Source organism: Python bivittatus, unplaced genomic scaffold, assembly GCF_059951505.1.
Source record: "Python bivittatus isolate LINGU-HERP-01145 unplaced genomic scaffold, Pbiv_v1 ctg000480_np1212, whole genome shotgun sequence".
Taxonomy (NCBI): Eukaryota; Metazoa; Chordata; class Lepidosauria; order Squamata; family Pythonidae; genus Python; species Python bivittatus.
Genome location: NW_028277075.1, coordinates 76,276,809 through 76,287,305, shown reverse-complemented (window position 1 = coordinate 76,287,305; position 10,497 = coordinate 76,276,809). Strand labels below are relative to the sequence as shown.

The 10,497-nt window shown below is 39.1% G+C and overlaps 1 protein-coding gene across 2 annotated transcripts; it reads left to right on the top strand.

The window, feature by feature from the left end:
• Positions 1-166: 166 nt before the first annotated feature.
• BCS1L (BCS1 ubiquinol-cytochrome c reductase complex chaperone) lies at positions 167-10,084 on the top strand. 2 transcript variants are annotated; one of them, XM_025176144.2, is made up of 8 exons: positions 167-252; positions 775-1,160; positions 2,578-2,717; positions 2,942-3,136; positions 5,208-5,271; positions 6,329-6,498; positions 7,354-7,471; positions 9,693-10,084. In XM_025176144.2, exons 2-8 carry the CDS (start codon positions 841-843, stop codon positions 9,943-9,945), a joined length of 1,260 nt encoding a protein of 419 aa, XP_025031912.1. In that variant the 5' UTR covers positions 167-252; positions 775-840; the 3' UTR covers positions 9,946-10,084. The 2 variants fall into 2 exon arrangements, with proteins under 2 accessions (XP_025031912.1, XP_007443060.1); XM_007442998.4 differs by having other exon boundaries at positions 245-381.
• Positions 10,085-10,497: the final 413 nt, after the last annotated feature.

Here is a 10,497-nt window from a genome sequence, read left to right as displayed (position 1 = left end):
ATTTTTACTCTAGTCGCTGTTTCTCAACCTCAGCGACTTTAAGACGTGTGGACTTCAACTCCCAGAATTCCGCAGCCAGCTATGCTGGCTAGGGAATTCTGGGAGTTGAAGTCCACACGTCTTAAAGTCGCTGAGGTTGAGCAATCCTTATGCCACTAAACTATCTCTAGGGGAACAAGATGATGAAAAGCAACCTCTTCCGATCAGGCGGAGAACCATAGAAGAGAGCGGCGCTGACTGGAAGAGGGGAAGGTCGCTCAAGGAAGGGAAAGTGGGGGGAGCTTGTCTTCCTGTGTCTCCATTAGTATATGCGGTAGCGTGGAAAGTGAGGTTTTTCTTCTTTTTTTAAGTTCCCGTTTGTATGACGGATAGCAGTATGAGGTAGGAGAGCTTTCTCGTTCCTTGCCTCTGCGTGAGGCTGCATCTGTCTCCAGCTTCTCCGTTAGATCTGGAGAGAGAGGAAAAGATAGGCAAACCACTTTTTAAGCTTGAAACTAAAGAGATTCTCCCCACCTTTATTTTAAGGACAGTTTCGGGAACCTCTACGGCTCTGTTCTGTATAGGCGAGTAGAGACCAAGTTCCGTTTGAGATCTGAGTTTAGTTTGCCAAGCGCCTACATTATATTAAAAATGAATGGCGTGTAATACTAGCCTGATAGCCGTCTGCCATCTTGACAATGCAAAAAGTCCAGTGTATTTGATGCAAGCTACTCATGTCTGGGAGTTTGTCAGTAACCGTTCATGATTTTGACTCCTTTCTCCTTCATTTTTTAGGCTTTGAAAGAAATGCCACACGGAGTGGTTATTTAATCCTGGCATTATTTGCTCATCCCACACACAATGCCTTTTTCTGACTTTGTCTTGGCCCTAAAGGACAATCCATATTTTGGGGCAGGCTTTGGTCTAGTTGGTGTAGGCACAGCCTTGGCCCTGGCACGTAAGGGGGCCCAGTTTGGCATGGTGGTTTTCAAACGGCATTATATGATCACTCTGGAAGTGCCAAGCAGGGACAAGAGCTACCACTGGCTGCTGAACTGGATATCTCACCATGCTAAGCACACCCAGCACCTGAGTGTGGAGACTTCTTACCTGCAACATGAGAGTGGCCGTGTCAGTACAAAATTTGATTTTATTCCCAGCCCTGGGAATCATTTCATTTGGTAAGGAGGACTGTGAAGTATCTCCAGGCTGGAAGTAGTGGGAAGATTTGAACATGAATAGATATGCTTTGCAATAGCTCCAAATGCTTGTGTGGCAATAAGCAGAAGCTTACAGTGCACAACTAACAGAAGAAAGTAAATTTAAATGTCTACATCCTGGTCTTCAGTTTCTAAAATTGCAAAATAGTCAAAGATCAAGAATACCAGCAACAAAAAATGCATGTACAGGAGAAATAGAGTGCATATTTATGAGTGTGCACTCAGAACAAATTCTGTATTGTGCCGAATCTCAAAGGATAGTTACTATGCCAGTGATTTCCAAGAGTGTCCCCACCTCTTTGTTTCAGCAGCTGTCTTATTTTTGAAACATCATACTGTTACACTGTACTCTCATGCCTCCATATTTAAGAGTAAATCCCATTGAACTCTAGGATTTTAAGGTAAGATAAAGTCTCCCTTGAGTTGAGCTTGACTCCTTGTGACTTCATGGACACATCCATGCAATTTTCTTAGCAATAATGCCATTGCCTTACTCCACAGTGGGTTTTTTTTTTCATTATTATTATTTCATTTCCAGTCTATTTTATAGCCTTAGGATTTCCTATTGATTTATCTAAGTATTAATCAGGTTCAACCTTGCTTAGCTTTTCAAGATCAGCTAATGTCAGCTAAGTGCTGACATTTTTTGTAAGCTTATTTGGTTTACTCTCCAGCAAACAAGCATACAATTAGCCCTGTTTTTTAGTCCCCCAACCCATGATACAAATCAGTCTGTTAGGTAAGTTGAGATTTTGTGAAATCTTTTGAAATGCTGTTTGACTGTTTTAATAACTAAGTCTCTTTTTGTACTCCTTAGTTCTTTGTATTATATCCAGATAGTTTTATTTCTAAATATGTTGAGCTTTTCAGACAATGGAATAGAGAAGTTTTAAGTAAGTAGAAGCTCATTGCCAATAGGTAATAACCTTTTCCTTACTCCTATCACTGCAGTACTCTAGACTGTGTTGCTACATGAGCAGAAGGAAACTCACAGAACAAACATTTCTCTTTCCTTTTTCCTCCTTTTTTCTTGGAGGTTGGAGGAAGCCCTGAGAAACATGAGCTATATGGCATGGGTAAATAGCAAAAAATGGAAATTTGCATAATTCCGGCAAAAAAACAAAACCCAAATATCCTTGTATAAGGAGAATTTCTTAAGCTTGTAAGTTGGGAGAGAAGGTAGTCATGAAAGAGATTTCTTTGTGCTATTATCTGTGCCGTTGCCTTTTTTGTTTGGCCATAATTTAACACAAATAAAACCTGGGTTAACACTTGTTTGATTACAGACTAATGATCAACAGGCATGGAGAAGGCTGTCATAGGATGTGGAAGTCCAGAAAAGGTGGTCCTACTGAGATGCTCCCTGTTCTGCTTTCAGGTATCAAAGGAAGTGGATCCGTATAGAACGGAACCGAGAGAAACAAATGATTGATCTCCATACAGGCACTCCTTGGGAGTCTGTCACATTTACAGCAGTTGGCAACAAGCGAGAGATTTTCTTCAACATCCTGCAAGAAGGTATGTTAGCACACCTAAACCATAGTATCCCTGAATGTAGTATTGCTCACAGCAAAGTCCCAAACCAAACAGTCTTGGGCATTGTGTCCAAACAGACAATCTCTCTTATTTGGCATTTCTGTATCCTTGTTGTTTCTAAGGGATGGATTTTTCTGCTTTGTCCCATCCTCCTTCCCATTTCTGTCCAAATATTCTACATAACCCATGTTTCACCTTCTCTTCAGCCAGGGAATTGGCTCTGAGACAGCAAGAAGGAAAAACAGTAATGTATACAGCAATGGCTGCTGAATGGCGGCCATTTGGCTTCCCACGCCGACAACGCCCACTCACATCTGTGGTGCTTGACAAAGGAATATCAGAAAGGATTGTGCAAGATGTGAAAGAGTTCATTGATAACCCCAAGTGGTACATTGATCGAGGTGAGTGCATTTCAGAGGCTGACAGATGTCATCACACTAACTTTCTCCTTTATAGATAAATCAGGATGTATTTGATGCCAGATACAGAGCTAGCATATTTTCTCATCTTGTCTTATATCTTTATTCGATATTTCAAGAACTAAAGTAAACAGGAGAGGAGACAATGGGCATCCCTATCTTGTCCCTTTTTGTATCTCACAGGGTTTTGTTAGATTTCAATTGACAATCATTTGTGCTTTCTGTGAAGTGTAAATCAATCTTATCCATTTAATAAAATTATCTCCCAAGTCCATATCTTCCAAAACTTTAAACAGGAAGTCCCAGTTTAAACTGTCAAAGGCCTTCTCTGCGTCTAAGAAAATCAATCCAGCTTGCATTTCATTCTGTTGTTCCAAGTATTCCAAAATGTCCAACACATTTCTTATATTATCCTTTAACTGTCTTTTAGGTCAAAACCCACATTGATCCTCAAGAATAAATTCTTGCAAAATTATTTTCAACCTCTCAGCCAAAATCGTAAACAACTTAGTCATTATTCAATAATGACATCGGCCAATAGTTTCTTCTTAAAGTCAAATCTTGTCCCTCCTTAGGTATTAATGCTATATTAGCCTCTTTCCAGCTCTCTGGCATCCTTCCCTCTGTAAAATAGAATTCATTGTATTTTGTAAACATTGTAAAAGTTCATCCTCAAAGCATTTATAGTAAGAAACCAGTAACCCATCTAATCCAGGCACCTTTCCTGTTTTAGTCTTTTTTATAACTTCACAAACTTCCCTTATTGTTATGGGTCCATTCATAATCTGTTTCTGTTCCTCTGTAATCTTCGGTAAATGTTGCTTCTTTAAATGTTTATCTATTTTCTCCATGGAAATTTCTTGTTCTTTATATGAATTGGAATAACATTGATGAAATACTTTTTGCATAGCCATATTATCTATTATTACAATATCTCCCTCTTGTAATTTCAATATCATTTTCTTTTCTTTTTCTTTTTGTAATTTGTATGCCAACCACTTCCCTGGTTTATTTGCAAACTCAAAAAAAATTGTTTTACATAATTCATTTTTATTTCGATTTCTCTTACTGTTAACATAAATAATTGTCATTGTAGAAGCTTAATTTGTTGAGAAATACTTGTCTTCTCTGCAAACTTCTTTAATTCCTCTTCTTTTCTTTTTATCTCATCCAAAATAGCTTGTGTTTTCTCTTGCCTCTTGTTTTTGAGTTCACTATTATGTTGTATAAAGTAACCTCTCATGAAAGCTTTACTTGCGTCCCAAACCATTCTTAATCTATACCTTTATTAAGATTATTTTTAAAAAAAACCTCTTAATTTCTTTTTACAGTCTTCCACTATTGCTTTTTTCTGTAACAGCATTTCATTTAACCGCCATCTGAAAGAACTGGGTTTCCATTTAAAAACCAAACTCACTGGATTATGATCTGAAAAGGTCTTTGGTAATATCTCTACTTTATGAACCTTAGTAGTCAAATCCTTTAAAATCCAGATCATGTCTATTCTCAAAAAAGATCTATATTTTTCAGAAAAATAAGTATATTTTCTTGAATTGCCATTTTTATGTCTCTACACATTAACAAGCTTTACACTGTCCATCAAATTTAAAAAAAAACTTTTGGTAATTTACCATGTGTGATTTTAGGAATTGGGAACTCTCAAAGTCTGTCCTTCCTTAATTTTACATCACAGAGCTTGTTCAGATTAGTTTTTGCATGGCCAATTGTTTATAGATTGCCAGCTTCCACCAAATTTCTGGCAAAGAATAAATCAGTCTTTTAATAAAGTTATATATAATTTCACCCAGAATAAGCCTAAATCTTAAAACTGTAAGAGAGGATAGGAATGAATGAGCTTCACTCAAATATAATGCAGTACTCTTGTGCAGCTTTTTCACTACATCTGGAGCTGATAATCATCAGAAAATTGATTCCTTGTTTGGAGGTAGTAAAAGAATCCTTACATACTTCTAGTGCATGGTGGTTAGAACTCAGATATAGTAGGAAGCTGGATAACTGAATGGTGTCTTCTAATTAGTCCTTTTCTCCACAGGAATACCTTATCGGAGAGGATACCTACTGTATGGCCCCCCAGGTTGTGGCAAGAGCAGTTTCATGTGAGTGTGGGTCCTCTGTATTCTTCCCAATGAGCCTGTTCCCCAAAAGTGTCCCTTCTCCCCCATCCTAATTTAGGGGTGCTTGAGAATATTGTATGCCAGTGTGTAACTGGAAGGGATTTCATTTGTTTCTAAGACATCTCAAAGTGATAAAAACTTGTGTTTGAATGGAATTAAATTGTCATTTGGGCAAAAGGGTTAATGTTTTAAAATGAATAATTAAACATTACAGTATAGACCAATTGGAACAGAACTGTTTTAAGACCCTCTTAAAAGCCAAGATTAATGGCAGTCACCTGTATTGTATTAGGAAGTAAGTTTCACAAATGCAGGGCATAAAAGTGCTGTGATAAATATGCTTTTGTGGACTTAGAAATAGTTCTAAGTTTCAGTAGGGAGTTGAGTGATAGGCTTGCTAATCTAGCATCTCCCTTTCCCCACAGTTTGGGATGTTTTGGGCGGAATTGTTCATGCATTTTAGATATTGATCGCCTCTTCCCCTCTAAGTTGAGTTATGTCAAATTGTGTCAGTGAACAGCTGGATCAAAAAAGTGCTTGGTTCATTCTATTGCACAGTTAGAATTAGCTGTTTTTAACTGCTCCAAATGGATTAACCTGTAGACTTGAGAGTATCTCTTCTTGGAAGTGGTGATCAAAGCCATGCTAGAGAGAATATAGTTTAGACTTGTCAAGAAAGCAAGAAGTCATGGACCTTTGATGTTGCAGGAAAAGGGAATATAATTCTCAGGGCATCTGATTCTAAACAAACTTTAGCTACAATAGATTTTCTTAAGATTTAAAGTGCCACTTGATTATGTTAATTTAGGTAGTATATAGTTACTCTGAACCTTTTTACTCAATAACAGTTGGGGCTAATTGAAATGTTACAGTGGTGGTTCCAAGTGTGTAAACACAGAACTCTATTTACATAGATCTCGAGCAGAGGTGTTTTAATTCTGAGAGGAACATGCAGGAGCTGAACTCTCCTCCTAGTTCCTCTCTTCAAACTCTTTTTTCTTGTGTTTATGTTCTGTAATGACAATCCTGCCTATTACAGCACAGCCCTGGCTGGAGAATTGCAATACAGCATCTGTCTTCTGAGCCTGAGTGATCGAAGTCTCTCAGATGATCGCCTCAACCATCTGATGAGTGTAGCTCCACAACAGAGCATCATTCTCTTGGAAGATGTGGACGCTGCCTTTGTCAGTCGGGACCTTGCTGCTGAGAGTGAGTGAGAGGCACATGGCTCTTTTTTGCTCCGTATTCCCAACTGTCTTATTCCTTCATTCCAGCTGGAGCCTAACTTTGAACATGTCACAGAATCACTGCACCATGGAGATGTCATCTGAAATGCCTCTTTGGAGCAGCTTTTCTTTAGGTCCTGGAGTAAGCCACCTTTTCATGGCCAAGGGCTGCGTTTAGCATTTTTTTCCAGGGCTGAGGGCTGCAAAGTGGCTAGGGTAATACCACATAGCTGTGTAAGCTTGGGATTTCAGGGAGGAATTTCTTTTTCTTTTTATAGTGATATGTATAGTTTAAGAAATCCTAATTTTTGTATGTGTTCCAATGAAATACATTCCTCTGGCATGGTTGGAAAATGATGCCATCAGTTTTCTGCAGCCATGATTAGAAGATGACTCAAGGGCTACAAAATCAGAAATTGGGCTGCAGGTCATACTCCTGCCTACCCCTAGATTAAAGTTTAAAGAAACCTTTAGCTTTAATTGGAAAAGTAATCTGCAATAGCAAAGAGGGAGAAGAAAGGGAATAGTTTGCTGGCCTTGGTTAGTATCAGATTTATAACCCTTCAACTCCATCCACTGGTAGCCTGAAAATTCTTAAATCAGTTACCTTTGAAAGAATGCAGCCCTTGTAAGAAAAAAAAAAATTTTCTTATCTTTTTCTCTCTCAGTGGTAGCAAGTGGTGGGAATAGGAATTATGGGAGCTGTACATCCAATTGGTTCAGTGAAGCAGCTACACACAGGCAGAGTTTGAGCATGTTTACTTATGTCTTTATTCATACTGTTAATTTTCTTTTGTTCCATATTTCTGAATCATTTTCTGCTGCTGTTTCTCTTCAGATCCTGTTGCATATCAAGGCATGGGGCGCCTGACTTTCAGTGGCCTTCTCAATGCGTTGGATGGCGTAGCTTCTTCTGAAGCCAGACTAGTATTTATGACTACCAATTATGTGGACAGGTTAGAACTGTTGCACAAAAAGTGGGATGGGTGGAAGCTGTTAACTTTAGGCAATGTTTTGACTTAAGAGAACCCTCATATGGGCTAACTAAGAATGGTTGCTGGTATCAATGACATACACTGGTTAGCATTTTTTTGCTGTAGCTGCTAAATCAAAATCACAGAATAGGAAACAAAGGACAAACAACAGCAGCTGCCATTCTCAGAGTTAGTTCCAATTTCTTTGCCACTTTTCAGTCACAATATTGATCCCAGTGATACCCCGTATCAGTTGCACACTGAAACACCAATCAGCATGCAGTGGTAGCTCTAGTGATCTGATGACATTAATCAACCCATCCCACTATATCTCATGCAGTGTACAAATATATCATTAAGAAAAGCTCACAGTGCTCCCTCTTGTTCAAGTGACGCATTCAGCACTTAGGAAAAGGTATAAACTCTCCTAAGGCAAGTGTTGACAGACAGTACAACAACAGCTGGGCATTGTTTTGTTACGAAAATAGCTGGGACAAGTCAGAGAAAGAAGAAACAAATAACTATTCTAATCCATCAATCAACCAACTATATAATCCAGGAATTGAGGGGAAACTAGTTTGTAAACTCCAGAGGTAGTCTAGCCCCTCATTTCAAAAGGCTTGGATCTCCCATAGTTTTCACACAGACTACACAACAATATGGTATACAGTGTGACTGTATCACTAGGTTTGCGCAGTAGGCTTTACTACCAACAGGGATGGTATTGTTATTCAGGTTTTTTGGGAAACCTAGCCATTGTATTAGCTGCTTTGGGAGAACCAAGTTATCACGATGAACCAAAATAGGTATGGCATGTTGCATGAATGCAACAAATTTGGTTTTTTTCTTAATCTGGGTTTAGACTTTAGCAAGTTACGTGAACCCAGCCTATCAGTGTATATGGGAGGGGAAGGGAATAAGTCTCTTTGAAGAAGGAAGGGATCTACGTGGATAAAAAAGAATACTGGATAATAGCAAGCCTGCACAAAGCCATCTCTTTACCTTCTTGGATACTTTGAAGACAACAAGAATATTGAGGAACAAGTTGAATCTTATTCCTTATGGGAAATATAAATGCAGTTTTTGCTTCTGTAGTGGGAGAAAGAAAGTAGGAATGGCAACCATTTTACAAAGAATAAATCTCATACTTCCCACCCCATAAGAACTAGGAACAAGCTGAAAAGAAGCAAAATATTTGTGAAGTGTCCCAGAAGTCTCACCTGAGTAATTTTCAGCCTTTCTTCCCAAGCATGGGGCAGTGCTAGCCATATAGCCTGCTAAGAAAGGATCCATAGGTCAAGTGTTATGGAGTAAGAAGGCTGAGGTGCCACGTAAGGTCAAGTCAGTTGACACTGAATTCAGTCAAGGCTGGGATTATGCTTGTGCATTGGTGCTATGGTCTGAGAAATGTGTTGGGAATGGCATTGTCATTAAGGGAGTTCAGCCTTCCTTGGTCATCATGATTTTAAACATTTGCAACATTGAACCTGCAAGATGTACTTGTGGCTTTGGCCCTGTTACCATTCCTGGCTCCATGTTGGCTTTTGGGACTATGGCAAGGAGGTAGGTGACTTCAAGGTATGTGATGGAGGAGGAGGAGGAGGAGCAATGTGACTAGTAGTAGTAGGCTGTAAAAGCTTCAGATATGATTCTGAAAAGGAGTTTCAAAGTGTGTGGGAGTGCAAACACAACACCTGTCAGTGACTCATTAAAATAGCTATGACTGATTCTGAGAATGTGCAGCTGCTATGGAAATGGATGCAGCTGCTTTAATGAATCAGAATTGAATGTGAAGCATTGCATAAGTATCCTGTGTGAAGTGGGTATGGGCACAATTATTTAAAATATTACTTTGTGTCCTACATACCTTAGAGATAGTTCTGCCTCATTCTGTGCAGGACCCTTTAGTTTGGATTAGTTGAGGAAGAACTAAAAGAATTACTAATTAAAATGGGACCTCTATTGGTATTACTATATTCACTGGCCACCAAATTTGTATTTTATCTGAATGTGGTGGCCAATGATACATTACAGATAAAATAAAACAGAGGTTCTATTTTAAGAGAAGGGGTTTTTTTTTTAGCTTTGTTCCTTTTGGAATTTTAGAAATAACAGCATGTCGGGCTTATGTGTAAAGAGGGAAGGTGTATTTGCAAGGTTAAACTTTTACTGAGCTACTTTGTTACTCTTTCACTTCCTGCAGGCTGGATCCAGCCCTGATTCGGCCAGGCCGGGTAGACCTCAAACAGTACATTGGGCATTGTTCACAGTGGCAATTCAAACAGATGTTCCAGAGATTCTATCCAGACCAGCCAGCTGCTGTAGCTGAGCAATTTGCTAAACGAGCCCTTTCTGTCTCTGATCAAATCAGTGCTGCACAAGTGCAAGGTCATTTCATGTTACACAAAGCAGATCCAAATGAAGCCATTCAGAATGTGCAGATGCTTTTATCTTGATTCTGAACAAACACTGAGAAAATGTTGAAAGTAATTGCGTGGGCTGTTCACACAGCACACAGTAACTAAGGGTGATGCTCTTAATATATCTGCCTCAGTGAGGTGGTCCTTTTTGTCAAAAAAATAAAGAATAAAACAATCTCATCTTGCACATCTCTTAAAATAAATCGAACATGGAGTTCAGATTGAAGGACTTTTCCCTACTGTAATTCCCTATTCAGAGGAGCCATCTTCCCCTCTCCAGACGAGTCTGTGTCACAGTAACTGCTATAGTAATATACTGAGGAGGCACTCGGTCCTTCAGAATTGATGGCTCTAGGGCACGCCATCCAACTTCAAGCAATTTACAGCCTCCAGAAAGGGAACAAAGTCTAAAACTTCTGTCCTACACAAAGCCAGACCTATCCTGTCTTGACCTGCCAAGCTCAGAAAATGGTTACAGTGGAGGGAGCAGCAAAGCCTGTAATAGGCTACCTCTGTATGCGTGGGCAGTTGACTATACTGCAGATAGATGGATTGGTTTTAATTTTGCTTTGAGGAGATGGAAACTGC